Source organism: Triticum aestivum, chromosome 7A (genome assembly GCF_018294505.1).
Source record: "Triticum aestivum cultivar Chinese Spring chromosome 7A, IWGSC CS RefSeq v2.1, whole genome shotgun sequence".
In the NCBI taxonomy this organism is placed as follows: Eukaryota; Viridiplantae; Streptophyta; class Magnoliopsida; order Poales; family Poaceae; genus Triticum; species Triticum aestivum.
Window position 1 is genome coordinate 86,848,953 of NC_057812.1, and position 24,481 is coordinate 86,873,433.

The 24,481-nt window shown below is 45.1% G+C and overlaps 1 protein-coding gene and 1 long non-coding RNA gene across 3 annotated transcripts; one reads left to right on the forward strand and one right to left on the reverse strand.

Annotated features, from left to right (window-relative positions):
• The first annotated feature begins 4,087 nt into the window (after window positions 1-4,087).
• LOC123150449 (uncharacterized) lies at window positions 4,088-7,515 on the forward strand. Its single transcript, XR_006475105.1, has 10 exons — window positions 4,088-4,676; window positions 4,769-4,919; window positions 5,004-5,195; window positions 5,285-5,591; window positions 5,687-6,128; window positions 6,207-6,402; window positions 6,502-6,593; window positions 6,680-6,936; window positions 7,019-7,094; window positions 7,178-7,515. It is a non-coding gene; the product is annotated as an uncharacterized lncRNA (long non-coding RNA).
• A 2,765-nt stretch (window positions 7,516-10,280) lies between these two features.
• Window positions 10,281-23,354, reverse strand: LOC123150722 (uncharacterized). Of its 2 annotated transcripts, XM_044570556.1 has the most exons (16): window positions 23,226-23,354; window positions 22,941-23,122; window positions 22,333-22,842; window positions 22,103-22,246; window positions 21,857-22,012; window positions 21,463-21,742; window positions 21,206-21,376; window positions 21,045-21,137; window positions 20,828-20,959; window positions 20,672-20,744; window positions 11,904-11,980; window positions 11,656-11,809; window positions 11,376-11,571; window positions 11,193-11,291; window positions 10,864-11,117; window positions 10,281-10,785 (listed from the first exon to the last, which is right to left on the reverse strand). In XM_044570556.1, exons 4-16 carry the CDS (start codon window positions 22,163-22,165, stop codon window positions 10,779-10,781), a joined length of 1,755 nt encoding a protein of 584 aa, XP_044426491.1. In that variant the 5' UTR covers window positions 22,166-22,246; window positions 22,333-22,842; window positions 22,941-23,122; window positions 23,226-23,354; the 3' UTR covers window positions 10,281-10,778. The 2 variants fall into 2 exon arrangements, with proteins under 2 accessions (XP_044426491.1, XP_044426490.1); XM_044570555.1 differs by having other exon boundaries at window positions 22,333-23,122.
• Window positions 23,355-24,481: the final 1,127 nt, after the last annotated feature.

The following is a 24,481-nucleotide window of genomic DNA, read 5'->3' on the forward strand; positions in this document are numbered from 1 at the left end:
AACTCAAAATTCTGGGTCATATTCACTAACTTCAAACAAAATTCAAATTTGGTCAACATCCATAAAAATTGAGAAAATTTCGATGGATCAAATTCTGAAATAATTTTCCGACACTTCGGTGAAGACCGAATTTGTTCTGTTGCCGAAATATTAAACATTGGACCTGAGAGAGAAACTCAGAAAGTCCCATACTTGTCGACGTGACGGCAACATGTACAAAAATTATTCAGTGAGCAAAAAATAACTAGTCGCACACGCCGGGCGGTGCAGGTCCATGACACCCAAACTCGGCTGGCAATGTCAAGTACTGTAGTCGGTTAGACGAGCAGTATCTTCAGCCGCTTGGCCGACCTGGTGAAGTCCCTGCAAGAGATCGATCGATTCGATAATGTTGTTAGTGGCGACGCCAACGACTTTGTGTTGCTCAACCGGATTCGATGCATAGACGGGGAAAAGAAACCACGACTTACTGCCACGGCGCGTCTCCAACTAGCATCCAGTCCCCATCCGCGTCCTCATAGGTGACCGCGTATGGGGCGCGACCACGGCGGCAGCCATGCCGGTCCGGCTCCACGCGCGCATGGCTGTCTGCCTGCTGCCGCGGCGCTCTCTTGCGTGAGCCTCGCTAGCTAGTACGTGGATCGATCGATCGATAGCGAGCCATGCGTCGGCGCGGATGCCGAACGGACGCTTCGCACGCCTTTTCGCTATCCGCCGCGTTCCCATATGGCAGCCGTCCAATTACCCGTTGCTCATGCGGTCAGCTTTATTTATGATGACAGGCCCACGCGTCAGCGACGATGCTCTGCCTGCGCCGGCACAGCCCGACATGGCGGCGCTCTAGAACACGGCGTTCGCCTGGGCCGGGCCGGCGCCGACGCTCATCGACCTTACGGACCCCGAGGACGACGACGTCGACGCCTAGGGCAGCGCGCCGCCTCGTAGTTTAGGCTGTTTTTGTTTTTTTTAAATGCAAATATGGACGCGTGGACTCTCGCCGGCCTTCGTGGCCGGCTTTAATGTTTAATTAATGCTGTTTCTCTTTTTTTAAATATGCATGCGTTCATTTTTCTTGGCGCCGTCAAAATGGGTCTCAGGCCAGCGTTGGGCGCAGGCGTTGACCCAAATGCAGAAGCGGGCATCTGTGTCCGTCTAGCCGACCCAAATGGACAAAAAGCGAACGAAATCGCCGTTCATTTGGGTCGGCCTGTTGGAGTTGCTCTTATATCTGAAAATATAAATGTATTACTATGCGATGTGTGTGTGTTCTTTTTTGCGTGATACTTCTGTGCGATGTTAATGTTTATAGTGAAGAAATACCCGTAGATGCATAACACCATACTCTTTTGTTCAATGAATAAGCTAACACTCCCTCCGTTTCTTTATTTTTGTCGTGGTTTTAGTTCAAACCACGACATCATATTACATCACACTTTTTTTTAGATTTCCCCAAATGTAAAAGTATATAAACTAACATTGAATCTTGTAAACAAGAGCATCCACCCTCACGTGTGCTATATCTTCCCCATCTAATATATACTCTCACTGCTCAAAAAAAAACTAATATATACTCTTTGTCTACTACCTCTATTCAAATAATGATGCCCCAGTAAACACGCAGTTAAACTTCATTATTTTTTCTTCTAATTAGTAGGAAATTGGTTTCCTTTGTTTATGAATGTTGTCTTTGTGTATCCCTAAAAAACAATGTTGTCTTTTATATCCCTCAAAAAAGAACGTTGTCTCTTATAACCATTTATTTAAATGTGCATGCGAAAAGTCATCGGCCGAAGCTGCTGACCTCTCCTACCTAATTATATAATTTTAAAAATAATAGTGTTCCCTTCTTTACCTCTTTCATTTGTCCAACCTCCCTATGTGCGTGCCCCTCCTCCTTCACTGTTTTGATTTTCCCCTTTCATCTATGGGTTTCTCCCACTGGTTTCCCATAAAAGTCACCTCAACTGCCCTGGGTCTTACCACATGTTGTATAAATTATGTCATTGGCAACACACGGATAATTATCTAGTAAGAATAACATGTGACCTCTTCATCGATGGTTGCTGCTCTGGTGCGCTGGTCTTTTGGGGCCTTAGCACGACGATTTCTTGACTGTCCACTACAACAAGGTAATTTGCCCGGCTCCGGTGAGGGAGGGGTGATGATGGCGGTGTGCCTTCGGCTCGCTCTAGTGCTTATAGTTATCGCTAGGTGGTCCATGGACCTGATTGTAATTTGTATTACCTTTAGTGTTCTCTGTAAATAGATTGGAAATCTCTCTCTCTCTCTCTCTCTCTCTCTCACACACACACACACACACAAAAGAATAACATGTGACCTCTCACATAACACAAGTTTGATCCATTTATTAAACTAAAGTGAGCAAAAGTTAGGGGCCTCTTTGGATCATATAGGAATTTATTAAGACACAGCAGAAACATAGATTTTGCTGTTGTTGAGAAACACAAAGTATACAACACGCACGCACAACCACCCCATGAGCATACTGCCTAAGAAAAGATCAAGAAGCAATAACTGTAACAAAATGGCCATAGATGCCTCGATGTTGATGACATTAAACCGTGGGTTTTTATTTTCCGATGGGCTGAGGGTACAAACTTGTGAATTTGCAGGAGGGAATGCAAGTGCATATATATAATCCATGAACATGCAAAAGTAGATACTTGATCGGCAGAAGAACTGCAAGAAACAATCATTTGAATCAAACATGGAACACATCGCTTGATCCTGAACGAACTTGTGTGAAAAAAAAGAATTGTGGAGTGGATGCCCTAATTCCTATGAAATCGGAGCACTCGAAAGCAAAACTTCAGCAAATGTTACTTCGGAGCAAAGGACAACTAATATTAGGGATTATTATTCAGTGCAATTTTGAAAATTTTGGGGTGTTTGTGTGGATGATGGCCAACATTCAACCTACCATTCTTTGTCATTTTTGTAGCCAATTTTGAAGCAAAAGCTCCACCAACATTTTGGCTAGCAAACTACTCCCTCCGTCCACAAAGGTAAGATGCTCTATCTTTTTTTTGGAATCAAATCTCTCTCTCTCTCTCTCTCTCTCTCTCTCTCTCTCTCTCTCTCTCTCTCTCTCTCTCTCAGCAAGGGCACCCCAAGCGCTAGGGTTTCTCCTGCCTCCCGTCGGCGCCGCCGCCGGTCTACCCCGTCTTCTGTAGTCTTAGGGCCATGGAAGTGCGGTGGATTCCGACCCTTGCCGGTGGAAGGGCTCCGTTTTTAGATGAGTTTTTGAGTTTTGTTAGGGTTTGTGTCTTGATCAAAGAGGCGAGGCGGCGGTGGCGGCTCTCTAAAGATGGAATAAGATTTTCCCCACCTAGTCCCGTTCTGATGGTGCTTCCAGCATCATCGGAGGGCGCATGGAGGTTTGTCTTCAGCGGATCTCGTAGTATTCGGTAGGCGTTTGTCTTCGATGAATCCATGTAGATCTTTGTTCGTTTATGTTCATGTGTCTATAGGTTGGACCATTCTTATCTACGCATATCTTCATTAGTGGCGGTTGATGTGATCATTCGCTGGTCCTATGGGGTCTTAGCACAACGACTTTCCGACTGTCTACTACAAAAAGGTTTGCCAGGCTCCGATAAGGGAGGGGCGATGACGGCGGGGCGCCTTCGGCTTCCTCCAGTGCTTGTAGTCGTCGCTATGTGGTCTACGAACTTGAATGCATCTTTTACTTTCTGTTGTTGTTTGTACAAACATTGACAGTCGATCAATAGATTGAAAGTTTTCCTCGCAAACCAAGATGCATATGGACAAGTTTTACCATGTTATTCACTAATTTTAGTCCGTATGTAGTCCATATTAAAATATCCAAAACATCTTTGCATATTTGTGATGGGACGGAGCATTTGATATAGGGCAAGCGTGCCCTTAATTACTGCAGTCACAAGGAGAAGGAGGCTCTGGGAAAGTTTTTTCTTTGAAAATACTACCTCAAATCCCAAACTATAAGACGGTTTTGGTAGACGTCCTGTAATTTTTGACAGAGGAGGTACTTGCATAGAGACCAAAGAAGCAGACAGCAGATGCCACAGCCGCAGACATGTATGTTATTTGCAAGTTTTCAGATTTCAAGAAACAACTAGTCAGAGAAATAGGATTCGACGGGTTGCTTCAGATCAAGTCATGGCAAAAGATAAATCTTAAGTACAGCGCTTACCTCATGGATAGAGTAGATGTTGACAACAGCGTGGTCAACCTAGAAGGCCAGGGCATGCTTGAGCTTACAGACGAGTCGGTTCACTCTGTTTTTGCAATACCACGCGGTGAGCTAGCAATTGGTCCAGAAGGTGTCGAACCGTCTGAAGCTTGCATTGAGTATACACGTTTCGCAGCTAGCATCAATGACAAAGGTACACACAGCTTGAAGGCAGCAGAGGCATACCTAATGCGGGACATCACCGCCAACTCTAGAAAAATTGACATGGATTGTTTCAAAATTGCATTTGTCATCTTTGTAATTGGCCATGTTCTTGCTCCATCAGCCAAACATGATTACCGTAACAATAGATTTCTGGGCTGCCTTGAGTGATGTTGGCAGAATCCGAAGATGAAACTGGTGTGGCTACATTTTGAAACATCTGTTCAATGCTGTAAGGAAATTCAACTCAGATGTCATTAAATGCCATCTGTTCCTACGGGTACAAATCTAGCGCACAGCGAAGCCTCTGTCATTAAGCTGGTTTTTAATTTTTTTGCCCAATCTAACAATGCTAGATGCATATGTTTTCAGGTGTTTGTGCTTGACAGCCTCGAGCTTGGCCAGCTGAACAAACCACGCGGAATCTACCCAAGGATAGCGCTTTTTGAGCACGAGTCGATGAAGAAGATGATTGATATCACATCCGTAAACATGGGTGGAAATATCATTTCACGGGGCATCGGTTAGTCCACGAAAAATACATGATCGGAAGACATACTCATTTTTTGTGAGCAAGCCGTAATTGTTTTTTATTTATGTTGACCAGGTCAAGGCTGAACAAAACGTCAGCAAAGGTATTGTATGTGCATCAACCGAGCTCGCAAATGAAAACATTCCGAGGCAGTCTAATACGATGAAACGAGTCCAGATACCATCGGTGCCTATTTTAAGAGCTACTTACAATAAAATTGGTCCACAAGATTTTTCAAACCACATACGTACAAACTATCCAACAATAGTAAGTACACACATCGATCTTGATTTTTGTCAAGCATGTTGAATCATTTACCGTATACACTAATCACGACGCTGCATTTTTGTGAACAGTCTGGTGAGAAGCTCGGGATACTTCTCCGTGAGCACAATGCTCGAGGACTGGCAAACATTTCAGAGATGAGGCAGTCTTTCCAGTCATCAATGTTCACATTTGCAGACAAGCTCATCAACTGCATCGCTGAGAATTGTTCTTGTTGCAAGGCCAACGGACATAAACAATGCATCCTGAAGAGTGAAAATCAAAACAATTGCACCAACTTGGCCAACATCCCTATGCAAGAAAAAATAGACAATTCGTTTGTTATCCCTGTTTCTGACAAGGTTTCTCCCCGGATGGCTGGACAACTCGAAAACGACGGTTTGTTTCGAAAAAATGCATTTAGTTTACATACAATGCCTAGTTCAACTGACACCCTTTAAAAGTAACGGTTTTAAGAATCATTTCTGACGCAGGTAGCTCGTCGGCCAATAGTTCCATTGCAAGGAAGAGGGGAGTTGTGTTCAGCCCGGCCATCCAGACGGAATCATCAAAGAAGGTGTGTCTTCGGCTTGACGACCCACTCCAAGCAGTTGCCCATTCAGCAGTAGATACTGTCAACAACTCATCTCTGTCTGCGAAGCAAGACACTCGCCAAGAGGTTGCCAGTACGATTTATTCATTCTTTGATGACCTGACTGCTAGCATAGTCACGTACTATGTCGAGTAACGTCCGAGCTCTGGATATGTTACATCCGGATCTACAAACGACACCGTGCCAGCCAAAATTCGGATAACAAAATGCAACATCGCCTGCGACCCATGGTCAACTGGTTCAGTTTCGCTGCCGCCCGCAGTCCCAGTCCTTAGAGCCATAAAAGATTGGTTGGCTGTGTCATCCACGTTCGTCCTTGAAAGGTATTTTCATAAAGATCCACTCAACATTTTCAATTTAGTATATTGCACAGCTTTTCCTCACACCATATATGCGTTCAGGAAATGGATTATGCATCCAAAACCAAGACGCATACTGCTCGACGGCATTGAAATCCAACAACAACTATCAGGAAAATAACAGCTTAGTCATGAGATGTGTGATGTTATTTTTAGGAGGCTTTCACAGCTAGACAAGACCTATTCGAAGGACACTTTGACTATGTTTTGGAGGAAGTTTTTCGAGCCTGATTTTGCCGTGAGCTCCTGCCAATAAATCAGTCATAATACATAGTTTCTTTCGGCATTATATCTTTTTTGTTTTTTAAGTCTGTTTCTTGTGTTTTGCATACCGCAGTTTTATCCAATGCCGATCCATTGACCATCCAGTCGATCCGTGCAACATTTACAGAAGAAAACGAGATTTTCAGCCCAGCCTCTAGTCGGATGGTGAACCCAAAAAAATAAATATCTAAACTAAACTATATTTCAACATAACTCATTGATGACTTCTTACTATCTGTTTTCTGTGGCAGTGGCATATACCTGCACTCCTACCGGACGGATGGGCCGTCTACGCATTCGACATGGCCAGGCGAAGGATTTTAGTGCTAGACCCGGCTGTCGGCCCATTTGGGTTTAGCAATCGAAGGATCAACATGCACACATATGTGTCCGACCTGCTTCACACTGCACTCTTCAGATGCATCCAATCCTTATATGATTCTTGGCACTGCAGTTCCGGAGAATGGACCCGTGCATTTCCTATGATCATGTTACAGAACATTGAAACGTAAGTTCTGAAGACCACTTTGCATCATTGTTAGCTGCTCACCCAAATTAAATTATGTGATGGCAAACAAACTTTCCCACAGGGAAGACTATGGCGTGTGTGCTTCGTTCTTCGCCAGGAATTATGATGGTGACAAACTCCAGATCCCACTAACTAAAGTAAGCTATCTTTAGTGTTTTAGCAACAAAACTCTTTGCATCTTATCCACGTCGTATTAATTGTTATTACGGATGCATAACAGGCGAACCTGGAGATTCACATGAACCTGATGCTCTATGAGGTTATGCGCTTGCAAGGCAATGAATCTCCAGTACCTTCCGATGCACTTGAAGCTATTAAGGGGTCATTCGTAGCGCTGTAGCGCTTTGATATTGGTATGTTGATGCTAATTGGCTTTAGACGCTAGATGGATGAACCCTCAGATATGGACATTTTTCATGCAAGACTAAATGTTTTTAAGGACACTGTTTTGCTCATGCAAACACTAGCAGTTGATGTTTTGCTAGGTGCACTGCTGCTGCAAACAAATATTATGTAACACACTTTTTATCAATTTGGTTCTTCCCAATTATTTCCATGCTAGTCCATTTTCACTATGATGTGCCCGGTCATCAGTTCGTTGGATGATCCGAACAAGCCTTTTTGTTCTCCTTTCCCCCGCCGACACTTTTCAAACCTGTTTTTTGAGAACAACAACTATCTTTCATGATCTGAAGCATCAGGATTGATAGCGATAACCGGTTCTGGTACACAATAATGTGGTGACTAATACAATTGGATACAGTACACAGCTCCTACAGATGCATACAGGCACAAACTAACAATAACTCATGCATTACTAAAGGATACATTTATGCTAGCCTAGACTATTTTACCAAACAATGATCAGCATGTAGATTGCAAGAGCTATGGCAAACACCCACACAGAATTCTTAACGTAGTTCTTGCCCAAAACGCAGGCATTGTCACCAGACTGGCTAGCAACATCACCACGAGCCACACCAGCCACCATCATCTTAGCACGGCTGTCCATGGCCGACTCCATAGCTTCTGAAAGTTGCCGAGATAGATTTGCCGCTTCAGTTTCTGCTGCCCTCGTAGCATCTTGCAGAGCAGCGTTCCTCCTCTCAAGTAACCACACTTTGTCCCTAAGATCGATAACCAGCTGTTTGAGGAAAGGATCTGTGATCGGATTGTCGTGCCACTCGTAGAACTCACAACCTCCCCTCTAACCAAGTGAAAGATCACGGAGGAAGAGTTAGAACAATGATTATTTCAGAAGCAACTAACAAGAGGCAGGAAGCGACAACATCGTACTTCAAATTGCACTTACCCTCCAGTGGTAACATGTCTTGTATCTTCTACCTGGGTTCTCGTCACTCCATGAGATCCACATGGCTGCTTTTGGCTTTGATGTCTACTACACAACCTTTTTTTTGTAGACGTTGTTGGGCCTCCAAGTGCAGAGGTTTGTAGAACAGTAGCAAATTTCCCTCAAGTGGATGACCTAAGGTTTATCAATCCGTAGAAGATGTAGGATAAAGATGGTCTCTCTCAAGCAACCCTGCAACCAAATAACAAAGAGTCTGTTGTGTCCCCAACATACCGAATACAATGGTAAATTGTGTAGGTACATTAGTTCGGCGAAGAGATGGTGATACAAGTGCAATATGGATAGTAGATAATAGTTTTTGTAATCTGAAATAATAAAAACAGTAAGGTAGCAAGTGATAAAGTGAGAGTAAACGGTATTGCAATGTGTTGAAACAAGGCCTAGGGTTCATACTTTCGCTAGTAAGTTCCCTCAACAATACTAACATAATTGAATCACATAACTATCCCTCAACATGCAACAAAGAGTCACTCCAAAGTCACTAATAGCGGAGAACGAACGAAGAGATTATGGTAGGGTACGAAACCACCTCAAAGTTATTCTTTCCAATCAATCCGGTGGGCTATTCCTATAAGTGTCACAAACAGCCCTAGAGTTCGTACTAGAATAACACCTTAAGACACAAATTAACCAAAACCCTAATGTCACCTACATACTCCAATGTCACCTCAAGTATCCGTGGGTATGATTATACGATATGCATCACATAATCTCAGATTCATCTATTCAACCAACACATAGAATCTCATAGAGTGCCCCAAAGTTTCTACCGGAGAATCACGACGAAAACGTGTGCCAACCCCTATGCATAGGTTCATGGGCGGAACCCGCAAGTTGGACACCTTAACATACATCAAGTGGCACGTGGTATCCCATTGTCACCACAGATATCCACGGCAAGACATACATCAAGTGTTCTCAAATCTTTAAAGACTCAATCCGATAAGATTACTTCAAAGGGGAAACTCAATTCACTACAAGAGAGAAGAGGGGGAGGAGAAACATAAGATCCAACTATAATAGCAAAGCTCGCGATACATCAAGATCGTGCCAAATCAAGAACACGAGAGAGAGAGAGAGATCAAACACATAGCTACTGGTACATACCCTCAGCCCCGAGGGAGAACTACTCCCTCCTCGTCATGTAGGGCACCGGGATGATGAAGATGGCCACCGGTGAGGGTTCCCCCCTCCGACAAGGTGCCGGAACAGGGTCCCGATTGACTTTTGGTGGCTACGGAGGCTTCTGGCGGCGGAACTCCCGATCTATCTTGCGTTTTGGAAGTTTTAAGTCACGTAGGTATATATGGGTGCAGGAGGCACGTTAGGGGAGCCACGAGGGCCCCACGAGACAGGGGGGCGCCCCCACCCTCGTGAGCACCTCATTCCTTCCTTGACGTGGGGTCCAAGTCCATCAGGTGTGTTTCCTTTCAAAAATAACTTCTCCAGTTGATTTCGTTCCGTTTCGACTCCGTCTGATATTCCTTTTCTTCAAAACACTGAAATAGGTATAAAACAGCAAATCTGGGCTGGGCCTCCGGTTAATAGGTTAGTCCCAAAAGTAATATAAAAGTGGATAACAAAGCCCAATAATGCCCAAAACAGTAGATAATATAGCATAGAGCAATAAAAAATTATAGATACGTTGGAGACGTATCAGGCTTCTCACGACAATCACATGGTGTGAATGGCTCGTAGTCCAGCGGCCCCTCTATGTACCTAATGGGAGACCTCACTGGTCTAGAAAACCCTCTACGAGCCCTGGAGGAAGAGGAAGCAGAGGAGGTCGACATTGCTTGTATGTCTAGAGCTTGCTGGTTGCCAACACCACCCACCCTTCTACCCTTCTCCCCCTTCTTATACATTTTTCAACCCAGGGCGCATCAATGAGGGAGTGTACCGTTGCACCAACAGTTACTTTCAAGTTCAAAAAGCAAAGAGATGTTGGACAAAAGGAGCCATCACATCGAACACACGATGGATGGCACTGCATTAATAGCATACACCAGTTTCACCAATTGTGTTTCTTCGAACTAACCATGGTCCATTACTGTTACGCCCTAACCAAAAGACATGCACGAGCATTGCCCACGTCCCCGCGAAATAATGCCAAAGTAGGCTCCGCGAACTACGTCAACAACCTAGAGAACTACGTGTGCACCTCCAAGGCGTTGTATTCTACTCTGGATCAGCCACCTGCTCCATGATTCCTGGGCGTGGTGCAGCATTTCCCTTTGCCGCCATCGTCTCGTACGACATCCTCTTCCTTCTAACCGGCAGACCAACCTGGTGCAAAGATCAAAACATCATGTCAATGCTTGTAGAATAAATAGGAACTTCACCGGGAAACCATCGTTAGCTTAAATAATAGCTCTCTTGCATGCGGTACGTCGACCTCCAGGCGATTGGCATTGAAGTTCTCTGCGTAGTAAGCTATGTAGCCAGGAGACTAACCACTGCAATGACAAGCATGTCCGTTAGAGAAGTAATATAGTTTTTGCAAATACTTGATGTACAATGCACAATCATCGCACCTTCCACATGCAACATGCATGTTCATGTTGTACCTCACGGTCCACTGTGATATGTCCATCTGCCATCCATTGTCTAACAGCGCACCTGCGCACTTCATACCATTAAGCATCAACATGATTGTCTTCCCGTGCTTAGCTCTATACGCATCCGAACCCATCTGCGTGAAAACTGGGTCGAGGACATTCAGTTTCTTCATATGCATGTCAAACACGTACAAGCACCAGTCTCTCATCATTGAGATAGGCATCATTATCTGCATCAGCATGAAAGATATAAGTTTGGAACAACAACGACCACGGCTACTTAAGGGAAGCAAGCTGCCACGTACCATGCGACAAAGTCTCAACTGATATCCAATGCTCCCAGAAGAAAGCAACATCCGCAGCACAACAGCCCCCTCCGGGTCCAAGATGTTCTCAAAGTGCAACTGCATCAACCAATCAGTTTATGTAAGCATCTTACACAACATATACTTATGGGCCACATATTAGCGTTACAATTTTTAACTCACCGGCACATCAGGAGATACAAAACCCCTCCAAACTGGTAATCCAACCATCTCCATCATCTTAATCTCTCTCTCATTGAGTCCACGTACCCAAGCATCCATCCCATTGTAGTGCATCTCCCCTTTGAGACTGAACTGGTAGTTTATCTTGTTGCCATCAAGTTTCAAATGTGGGGGGTGTGAGCTGTCATACCAAACACTATCAAAACAAACAAAATTTTTGTTAGGCCCATGGTAAGCAGACACAAGAATAATTGTAGCAAACAAATGCAATCACTCTCACCATCCAAGAGAAGTAATGCAACAGAGATACTCCACATTGTCGTAGAACCCAAGGCAAACATGATCAGGGTACTGAAACTGCTTTAGCTCAAGCTCGAAAGGGGAGTAACCATAGTCTAGTTCTAGACTCAGGTATGCATCTGGATGAACTACAGCTGAGCACAAGAATAAACAGCCGCATCAATGTGTCCTGCCAATGAATCTGAAGCAACAAAAATTCAGTATGGGCGATCTTCAAATAAAACATACCAAGTGGATTAGGAGTCGGATCAGGGCTTTCCTCAACCCCAGGGAGAGTAAGCCTTTTGTTGCGGTTCGGAGTGTACTTAATGTTGGGGAACGTAGCAGAAATTCAAAAAATTTCCTACGTATCACCAAGATCTATCTATGGAGAGACCAGCAACGAGTAGAAAGATGGTGCATCTACATACCCTTGTAGATCGCTAAGCGGAAGCGTTCAAGTGAACGGGGTTGATGGACTCGTACTCGTCGTGATTCAGATCACCGATGATCAAGTGCCGAACGGACGGCACCTCCGCGTTCAACACACGTACAGCCCGGTGACGTCTCCCACGCCTTGATCCAGCAAGGAGAGAGGGAGAGGTTGAGGAAGACTCCATCCAACAGCAGCACAACGGCGTGGTGGTGGTGGAGGAGCGTGGCAATCCCGCAGGGCTTCGCCAAGCACCATGGGAGAAGAGGAGGAGGGAGAGGGGCAGGACTGCACCAACGAGAGATCAAATCATGTGTTATGGGCAGCCCCATGCCTCAATATATATAGGGGGAAGGGGGGCTGCGCCCCCTTTAGGGTTTTCCACCCCAAGGGGCGGCGGCCAGCCTCCAGATGGCATCTGGTGCGGCGGCCAAGAGGGGGGGAGGAGTCCATCCTCCCCAAGGCACCTCGGAGGTGCCTTCCCCTTGAGGACTCTTCCCTCTAGGATTCCCTAGGCGCATGGGCCTCTTGGGGCTGGTGCCCTTGGCCCATGTAGGCCAAGGCGCACCCCCTACAGCCCATGTGGCCCCCCGGGGCAGGTGGCCCCACCCGGTGGGCCCCCGGGACCCTTCCGGTGGTCCCGGTACAATACCGATGACACCGAAACTTGCCCCGATGGCGAAAACAGGACTTCCTATATATAAATCTTTACCTCCGGACCATTCCGGAGCTCCTCGTGACGTTCGGGATCTCATACGGGACTCCGAACAACATTCGGTAACCACATACAAGCTTCCTTTAAAACCCTAGCGTCATCGAACCTTAAGTGTGTAGACCCTACGGGTTCGGGAGACATGCAGACATGACCGAGACGTTCTCCGGTCAATAACCAACAGCGGGATCTGGATACCCATGTTGGCTCCCACATGTTCCACGATGATCTCATCGGATGAACCACGATGTCAAGGACTCAATCGATCCCGTATTCAATTCCCTTTGTCTATCGGTATGTTACTTGCCCGAGATTCGATCGTCGGTATACCGATACCTTGTTCAATCTCGTTACCGGCAAGTCACTTTACTCGTTCCGTAGCACATCATCCCGTGATCAACTCCTTGGTTACATTGCGCATATGATGATGTCCTACCGAGTGGGCCCAGAGATACCTCTCCGTTTACACGGAGTGACAAATCCCAGTCTCGATCCGCATAAAACAATAGATACTTTCGGAGATACCTGTAGTGCACCTTTATAGTCACCCAGTTACGTTGTGACGTTTGATACACCCAAGGCACTCCTACGGTATCCAGGAGTTACACGATCTCATGGTCAAAGGAAGAGATACTTGACATTGGCAAAGCTCTAGCAAACGAACTACACAATCTTTGTGCTATGCTTAGGATTGGGTCTTGTCCATCACATCATTCTCCTAATGATGTGATCCCGTTATCAACGACATCCAATGTCCATAGCCAGGAAACCATGACTATCTGTTGATCACAACGAGCTAGTCAACTAGAGGCTCACTAGGGACATATTGAGGTCTATGTATTCACACATGTATTACGATTTCCGGATAATACAGTTATAGCATGAATAAAAGACAATTATCATGAACAAGGAAATATAATAATAATACTTTTATTATTGCCTCTAGGGCATATTTCCAACAGTCTCCCACTTGCACTAGAGTCAATAATCTAGTTCACATCGCCATGTGATTATCACTCACAGGTCACATCGCCATGTGACTAATACCCAAGAGTTTACTAGAGTCAGTAGTCTAGTTCACATCACTATGTGATTAACACTCAATGAGTTTTATGTTTGATCATGTTGCTTGTGAGAGAGGTTTTAGTCAACGGGTCTGAACCTTTCAGATCCGTGTGTGTTTTACAAATCTCTATGTCATCTCCTAGATGCAGCTACCACGCTCTATTTGGAGCTATTCCAAACAACTGTTCTACTTGGAGATATTCTAAATTATTGCTCCATTATATGTATCCGGTCTCTCTACTCAGAGCTATCCGGATAGGTGTCAAGCTTGCATCGTCGTAACCTTTACGACGAACTCTTTTACCACCTCCATAATCGAGAAAATTCCTTAGTCCATTAGTTACTAAGGATAACTTTGACCGCTGTCCTGTGATCCATTCTTGGATCACTCTTGTACCCCTTGACTGACTCATGGCAAGGCACACTTCAGGTGCGGTACACAGCATAGCATACTGTAGAGCCTATGTCTTAAGCATAGGAGACGACCTTCGTCCTTTCTCTCTATTCTGCCATGGTCGAGCTTTAAGTCTTAACTTCGTACCTTACAACTCAGGCAAGAACTTCTTCTTTGACTGATCCATCTTGAACACCTTCAAGATCATGTCAAGGTATATGCTCATTTGAAAGTATTATTAAGCATTTTGATCTATCCTTATAGATCTCGATGCTCAATGTTCAAGTAGTTTAATCCAGGTTTTCCATTGAAAAACACTTTCAAAATAACCCTATATGCTTTCCAGAATTCTACGTCATTTCTGATCAACAATATGTCAACAACATATACTCATCAGAAATTCTATAGTGCTCCCACTCACTTCTTTGGAAATACAAGTTTCTCATAAACTTTGTACAAACCCAAAATTTTTGATCATCATCAAAGCATACATTCCAACTCCGAGATGCTCACTCCAGTCCTTAGAAGGATTGCTGGAGCTTTGCATACTTATTAGCATCTTTCGGGATTGACAAAACCTTCCGGTTGTATCACATACAACCTTTCCTCATTAAAATCGTCGAGGAAACAATGTTTTGACATCCTATCTGCAAGATTTCATAAATAATGCAGTAATCGCTAATATAATTCCAACAGACTCTTAGCATCGCTACGAGTGAGAAAATCTCATCGTAGTCAACTCCTTGAACTTGTCGGAAAACATCTTAACGACAAGTCGAGCTTTCTTAATGGTGACATTTACCATCATTGTCCGTCTTCCTTTTGAAATCCATCTGTACTCATTAGCCTTACGACCATCGAGCCGTTCTGCCAAAGTCTACACTTTGTTTTCATACATGGATCCTCTCTCGGATTTTATGGCCTCAAGCCATTTATCGGAATCCGGGCCCACCATCGCTTCTCCATAGCTCGTAGGTTCATTGTTGTCTAGCAACATGACCTTCAAGACAGGATTACGTACCACTCTGAAGTAGTACGCATCCTTGTCATCCTACGAGGTTTGGGAGTGACTTGATCCGAAGTTTCATGATCAATATCATAAGCTTCCACTTCAATTGGTGTAGGTGCCACAGGAACAACTCCCTGTGCCCTGTCACACACTAGTTGAAGAGACGGTTCAATAACCTCATTAAGTCTCCACCATCCTCCCACTCAATTCTTTCGAGAGAAACTTTTCCTCGAGAAAGGACCCGATTCTAGAAACAATCCATATTGCTTTCGGATCTGAATTAGGAGGTATACCCAACTGTTTTGGGTTTCCTATGAAGATGCATTTTATCCGCTTTGGGTTCGAGCTTATCAACCTGAAACTTTTTCATATAAGCGTCGCAGCCCCAAACCTTTAAGAAACGACAACTTAGGTTTCTCTAAACCATAATTCATACGGTGTCATCTCATCGGAATTACGTGGTGTCCTATTTAAAGTGAATGTGGTTGTCTCTAATGCCTAACCCATGAACGATAGTGGTAATTCGATAAGAGACATCATGGTACGCACCATATCCAATAGGGTGCAACTATGATGTTCGGACACACCATCACATTATGGTGTTCCAGGCGGTATTAATTGCGAAACAATTTCCACAATGTCTTAATTGTGTGCCAAAACTCGTAACTCAGATATTCATCTCTATGATCATATCATAGACATTTTATCCTCTTGTCACAATGATCTTCTACTTCACTCTGAAATTACTTGAACCATTCAATAATTCAGACTTGTGTTTCATCAAGTAAATATTCTCAACATCTACTCGAATCATCTGTGAAGTAAGAACATAACGATATTCACTGCATGCCTCAGCACTCATTGGACTGCACACATCAAAATGTGTTACTTCCAACAAGTTGCTATCTTGTTCCATCTTACTGAAAACGAGGCTTTTCAGTCATCTTGCCCATGTGGTATGATTTGCATATCTCAAGTGATTCAAAATCAAGTGAGTCCAAACGGTCCATTTGCATGGAGTTTCTTCATGCATATACACCAATAGACATGGTTCGCATGTCTCAAACTTTTCAAAAACGAGTGAGTCCAAAGATCCATCAACATGGAGCTTCTTCATGCGTTTTATACCATTATGACTTACATGGCAGTGCCACAAGTAAGTGGTACTATCATTACTATCTTATATCTTTTGGCATGAAAATGTGTATCACTACGACCGAGATTCAATAAACCATTCCTTTAGGTGCAAGACCATTGAAGGTATTATTCAAAAATTAGAGTAACCATTATTCTCCTTAAATGAATAACCGTATTGCGATAGACATAATCCAATCATGTCTATGCTCAACGCAAACACCAATCTCGGTGGTAGAGGGAGCGTGCGATGCTTGATCATATCAACCTTGGAAACACTTCCAACATATATCGTCAGCTCACCTTTAGCTAGTCTCCGTTTATTCCGTAGCTTTTATTTCGAGTTACTAACACTTAGCAACCGAACCGGTATCCAATACCCTGGTGCTACTAGGAGTACTAGTAAAGTACACATTAACATAATGTATATCCAATATACTTCTATCGACCTTGCTAGCCTTCTCATCTACCAAGTATCTAGGGTAATGCTGCTCCAGCGGTTGTTCCCCTTATTACAGAAGCACTTAGTCTCGGGTTTGGGTTCAACCTTGGGTTTCTTCACTTGAGCAGCAGCTGAATTGCCGTTTCATGAAGTATCCCTTTGTTCCCTTGCCCTTCTTGAAACTAGTGGTTTCACCAACCATCAACAATTGATGCTCCTTCTTGATTTCTACTTTCGCGGTGTCAAACATCATGAATATTTCAAGGATCATCATATCTATCCCTGATATGTTATAGTTCATCACGAAGCTCTAGCAGCTTGGTGGCAATGACTTTGGAGAAACATCACTATCTCATTTGGAAGATCAACTCCCACTCGATTCAAGTGATTGTTGCACTCAGACAATCTGAGCACAAGCTCAACGATTGAGCTTTTCTCCCTTAGTTTGCAGGCTAAGAAAATCATCGGAGGTCTTATACCTCTTGACATGGGCACGAGCCTGAAATCCCAATTTCAGCCCTCGAAACATCTCATATGTTCCGCGACGTTTCGAAAACGTCTTTGGTGCCTCTACTTAAACCATTTAACTGAACTATCACGTAGTTATCAAAACGTGTATGTTCGATGTTCGAAACATCCACAAACGACGTTTGGGGTTCAGCACATTGAGCGGTGCATTAAGGACATAAGCTTTCTACTGATCGCATAATCGCTACTATCAACTTTCAACTATAGTTTCTCTAGGAACATATCTAAAACAGTAGAACTATAGCGTGAGCTACGACATAATTTGCAAAAGGTCTTTTGACTATGTTCAGGATAATTAAGCTCATCTTATGAACTCCCACTCAGATAGACATCCCTCTAGTCATCTAAGTGATTACATGATCCGAGTCAACTAGCCCGTGTCCGATCATCACGTGAGACGGACTAGTCATCATCGGTGAACATCTTCATGTTGATCGTATCTTCCATACGACTCATGCTCGACCTTTCGGTCTCCGTGTTCCGAGGCCATGTCTGCACATGCTAGGCTCGTCAAGTTAACCCTAAGTGTTTTCGCTGTGTAAAACTGTCTTACACCCGTTGTATGTGAACGTAAGAATCCATCACACCCGATCATCACGTGGTGCTTAGAAGCGACGAACTGTAGCAACGGTGCACAGTTAGGGGAGAACACTTCTTGAAATTGTTGTAAGGGATCATCTTATTTACTACCGTCGTTCTAAGTAAACAAGATGCATAAACATGATAAACATCACATGCAATCAAATAGTGACATGATATGGCCAATATCATTTTGCTCCTTTTGATCTTCATCTTCGGGGCTCCATGATCATCATCGTCACCGGCATGACACCATGATCTCCATCATCATGATCTCCATCATCGTGTCTTCATGAAGTCGTCTCACCAACTTATTACTTCTACTACTATGGCTACCGGTTAGCAATAAAGTAAAGTAATTACATGGCGTTGTTTAATGACACGCAGGTCATACAATAAATAAAGACAATTCCTATGGCTCCTGCCGGTTGTCATACTCATCGACATGCAAGTCGTGAATCCTATTACAAGAACATGATCAATCTCATACATCACATATCATTCATCACATTCTTGTTGGCCATATCACATCACAAAGCATACCCTGCAAAAACAAGTTAGACGTCCTCTAATTGTTGTTTGCATGTTTTACGTGGCTGCTATGGGTTTCTAGCAAGAACGTTTCTTACCTACGCAAAACCACAACGTGATATGCCAATTGCTATTTACCCTTCATAAGGACCCTTTTCATCGAATCCGTTCCGACTAAAGTGGGAGAGACTGGCACCCGCTAGCCACCTTATGCACCAAGTGCATGTCAATCGGTGGAACCTGTCTCACGTAAGAGTACGTGTAAGGTCGGTCCGGGCCGCTTCATCCCACAATACCGTCGAAACAAGATTGGACTAGTAACGGTAAGCATATTGAACAACATCAACGCCCACAAGTACTTTGTGTTCTACTCGTGCAAAGAATCTACGCAATAGACCTAGCTCATGATGCCACTGTTGGGGAACGTAGCAGAAATTCAAAAATTTCCTACGTATCACCAAGATCTATCTATGGAGAGACCAGCAACGAGTAGAAAGATGGTGCATCTACATACCCTTGTAGATCGCTAAGCGGAAGCGTTCAAGTGAACGGGGTTGATGGAGTCGTACTCGTCGTGATTCAGATCACCGATGATCAAGTGCCGAACGGACGGCACCTCCGCGTTCAACACACGTACAGCCCGGTGACGTCTCCCACGCCTTGATCCAGCAAGGAGAGAGGGAGAGGTTGAGGAAGACTCCATCCAACAGCAGCACAACGGCGTGGTGGTGGTGGAGGAGCGTGGCAATCCCGCAGGGCTTCGCCAAGCACCATGGGAGAAGAGGAGGAGGGAGAGGGGCAGGGCTGCACCAACGAGAGATCAAATCATGTGTTATGGGCAGCCCCATGCCTCAATATATATAGGGGGGAAGGGGGCTGCGCCCCCTTTAGGGTTTTCCACCCCAAGGGGCGGCGGCCAGCCTCCAGATGGCATCTGGTGCGGCGGCCAAGAGGGGGGGAGGAGTCCATCCTCCCCAAGGCACCTCGGAGGTGCCTTCCCCTTGAGGACTCTTCCCTCTAGGGTTCCCTAGGCGCATGGGCCTCTTGGGGCTGGTGCCCTTGGCCCATGTAGGCCAAGGCACACCCCCTACAGCCCATGTGGCCCCCCGGGGCAGGTGGCCCCACCCGGTGGGCCCCCGGGACCCTTCCGGTGGTCCCGGTACAATACCGATGACCCCGAAACTTGCCCCGATGGCCAAAACAGGACTTCCTATATATAAATCTTTACCTCCGGACCATTCCGGAGCTCCTCGTGACGTCCGGGATCTCATCCGGGACTCCAAACAACATTCGGTAACCACATACAAGCTTCCTTTAAAACCCTAGCGTCATCGAACCTTAAGTGTGTAGACCCTACGGGTTCGGGAGACATGCAGACATGACCGAGACGTTCTCCGGTCAATAACCAACAGCGGGATCTGGATACCCATGTTGGCTCCCACATGTTCCACGATGATCTCATCGGATGAACCACGATGTCAAGGACTCAATCGATCCCGTATTCAATTCCCTTTGTCTATCGGTATGTTACTTGCCCGAGATTCGATCGTCGGTATACCGATACCTTGTTCAATCTCGTTACCGGCAAGTCACTTTACTCGTTCCGTAACACATCATCCCGTGATCAACTCCTTGGTCACATTGCGCATATGATGATGTCCTACCGAGTGGGCCCAGAGATACCTCTCCGTTTACACGGAGTGACAAATCCCAGTCTCGATCCGCATAAAACAATAGATACTTTCGGAGATACCTGTAGTGTACCTTTATAGTCACCCAGTTACGTTGTGACGTTTGATACACCCAAGGCACTCCTACGGTATCCAGGAGTTACACGATCTCATGGTCAAAGGAAGAGATACTTGACATTGGCAAAGCTCTAGCAAACGAACTACACGATCTTTGTGCTATGCTTAGGATTGGGTCTTGTCCATGACATCATTCTCCTAATGATGTGATCCCGTTATCAACGACATCCAATGTCCATAGCCAGGAAACCATGACTATCTGTTGATCACAACGAGCTAGTCAACTAGAGGCTCACTAGGGACATATTGAGGTCTATGTATTCACACGTGTATTACGATTTCCGGATAATACAATTATAGCATGAATAAAAGACAATTATCATGAACAAGGAAATATAATAATAATACTTTTATTATTGCCTCTAGGGCATATTTCCAACACTTAACAATGTATCTGGCATGCGAACCCTCGCCGGCAGCACCAGCTTCTTCAATAAGCGGTTGCATCACATGATCTGCATCAATCACACCGAAAACTTAAACACCACAAACTGAACAACCTTAGGAAAGGTTTTGAAGTTCATTCAGTTTTCTATACCTTCAGTCATCCCACAGTACATAGACGTGTCAACTAATCCACTTGGTATATCAGGCCCAGTGAGGGTGCATGGAGATGAAGGAGCGAGCATCTCGTGCATGGTTTTCTGACGAGTGGCCCTAGGAGCTATGTCTGACAGCCATGCAGAATGAAGATGGATCAGAAACTAGCATGTAATCACAACAATGCCATAGCGGGTTCTAGTTTGGAATTATACCACCAGTTGCTTTTGCCTTCCCCTTGCGGTCAACCACCACCATTGGTTTGTCCTCTGGCTCACTATCAACATGTGCTTCTCCAACTGCAGCAGCTGCTTGAACAAAAAGTGTATAAGTAATCATATAGTTGTTATGCCACAGGATGACACGGGCAAATTACCTGCAATGGCAATCAGTCTAGTTGATGTGCCTTCATCAACGATCAGAAGATTCCCTTTATCTGTTTGACCAACAGTTGTAGCAAGGCTTCCCTCATTGTTCCTGTTCTCCACAACCACAACCATCATTGCTTGAGCAGCTTGCTGTGAACTTGCAGCCAGGTCTTGTGCCACTGCAAAAGACACAACTAGAATCAGTGTCAAACAAAACATGACTTAATCTTGTATATAACCAATGGGAAGAATATCACATATGTACCTGCAGATTTTCCATTACGTGGCGCATCAGGTGTGTTAACAGAAAATACAGGCGTCACGGAAGCATGCTTTTTCACGTGTGCCAGGAAGAAATCCAGAGTGCCCTCCAACTCATTTCGCCTGTTTTCTGCTGCTCTCTTCTTGATCTCACCCATGACACTGTCTCTGACACTGTCAAACACCTTGAGAAATTCAGCTTCTCGTCGTTGGTACTGGTAGTCCATGGCAGCTTTGAATGATTCAAGAACCTTTTTCCGGGTTTCGGTTGTATTGTTCTTCATCTGCACGTTCAATACGGCAAATCATAAAATACATATCTTAGGATATGTAACAGAACAAAACAGAGAACAGCACTTGTTCAAAGAAAAAACACAAGGAAATGTTCATTCGTGCACCTCATCAGAGAAGCCGCCGGCTGCAGCAGGAGTCGTTTGATCATGGTTTGAGGCACTAGCTGCCACACCAGCTCCACTGCTCTCACCATGGTGCTTAGGAGCATTGCCACACCACTGAATAATGTTTGCTGGCGGAGAACGAGGAATATCACCAAGCTGAAAGTGGCAGAGAAACAAGCACAAATAATGATATATTTTGTTGCATGCAAACAAGACAGGAAAAATCCGAGCAAGGACAAAATGTACCTCCAGACCGCATTCTATCCCCTGAGCAATTGCATGCTTCCGGATCAGCCCCCTTAGCATCATGTTAGAATAGTCAACAAGCCTAGGGAGTGGTAGCAGTAGCCTGCCTTGACGACCGTGCTAGTGGTAGTCCAGCCAGATCATCTAGCAGTTAACACGCCAAGAGAAATTAGTACAGATTAAATGATACACATGCTTGCATAATTTTGTTCTAATGCTACTGAACTAACCTGTGGGATGATAAGGCACCCAGTAAGGTTGACCAAAGGAGGATCACAGCTGAGTTCATCCCTTAACTTTCTTGCTGCTTCCCTCAGGCCCTCAACCACATAATCACAGAAATCAAACTCTGCTATCATCTCTGGCTCGTCCACAACAGGAAGTAGTTCATTTGCGATATTTGCTATGGCACCCCTAGGCACAAGGAAAGTAGAGCTGGCTAACAGTGTGACCGCCACCCTCATCGTGGTGCGCTCCTCACCCTCTATTGCAACTTTGCGAGCCCCTTGAACTATCTTCTTGACTTTGTGAACCGGGATGTTGTTCGACCTCGGCATACCAGTGCCAAGTATGCCGTGGACTTTGCCAAGCAAGTCCTCACGATCTACAAGGCACCGGCCACCAGCGATGTCTATTTTCCTACCCCCGGCGCAAGACCAAAACATCTAGCAACCTCTCTACTGTTAATCTCTATGAATACACCATCACCCATGTCCATCATCATGTTATCTGGGTTGATTCTAGATATCAAAGACATGGAAAAGATCATGTTTGTGTTCCCTAGCACTCTGATTTTGCACAACTCATCCATGCCTACATCTTTTAAAACACTTCTAACCTCAGGGTTCCATTCACCAGCAAGAGATTGCAAGGCAATGGAGGTGAAGCAGGTCTGTACTATAGGAGGACGCTTGGTCGTCGCGGCCGAAGAACCAGCGGTGGTCATGACCGCTGCTGCCGGAGGTGCCGCCTTTGGTGGGCGACCCCGCGCCATCACCCCCGCTAACTGGCCGACTAGATCTGATTCATCAAGAACCAGCAAAGAAAGTGCAGTCAGCAATGCAAACCGAAGAAAAAACGATCAAGTAGCAGGCCAGATTTCCTCCGCGGGCAAAGAGATTACCTTGTTCTTCCTTCAGTCAATGCAGTGGTCGTCAATGGTGGTGTGTGCGGCTGTGGGCGGCGTCACTTCCGAGGGAGGGAGGTGGCAGGTGTGGGGTGGGATGGATAATGAGTTGGTCCAGCACCGGGGCATTTATACACATGCGCCATCCCTTCGGCAAGCGTCCTAATGGAACAGTGGTAGGTGAACCCTATTAACCGTGTTATGACACTTTTCTTAATCATGTACTTAGACATCGGTTAACAGCAGCGTGCCTTTTTGCATGGGAGCCTTTGCATGCAAGACTTGCACACCCTATGAGTAGTGGGCCCATCACACACACACACACACACACACACACGAGTGACAAGTGGGACCACACATGCAACTCATGCATGGGTTCACACAACAAACCAGGCGAGGGTGCAATGGGTTGCCACACCAGCAAATGATTGTCTTAGTAAAACAAAATTGTTAACATAATTCATCACACGTGTTATGGAGTGTACTCTCACAAAACGTGGTGATTGTCAACTACATGCCACATCGCAACTCATTGGACCAGCTAAACTAAACCTTCACCCATTTGTTGGGGGGCTGTCGGTGTCATCATCCTCGTCACCTTGGTAAACAGGCCCTGTTCAGGATTCATTATCGCCATCCGCGAGCTCCGAAGTATTGCCAGATGGATCTTCTCTTCGGAATGGATCAAACTCTCCCGTCTCCTCACCCGTGCATGGAATATGTGGAAGTACACAGATCTGGAAAAAAGCAAATTAACACACCAAAGCATCGATCGTCTTCAAAGTGTAATCATGGACAGAAAATTTAAAGTTGTCTGTTACATTTTCTGCAACGTGAATCATCTCAATCACGGCACGCTCAACTGGTCCTTGCCCGAGCACACTGGCCTGAGGTCACGAAATGCATTATTTAAGCGAACAACAGGAAATTAATGTATGATTTTTTTAATACTAGCGCAAACCTCGTCCGCTGCGGTGCAAAGAGAAGCCGATGCATGTGACACGCTGCCCTCCGCGACGACATGCAATGCACCACCTTGCTGCAAGTTGCAAAACACAAAAATTAACTCACAACACTATCGCATATTTGCTAACAGTAGAGATTAGAGGAACTAACAACTAGCGAACTGGGCGCCAGGGTTGATCCATCGGAGGTAGTCACCGCGGAATGCACGTCCACACTATTGGTGGGGGCCATCAAATCCTTACAAGACTGGATTTGGAGGAAGCCCGCCACCTCTATTTATAGAGCAT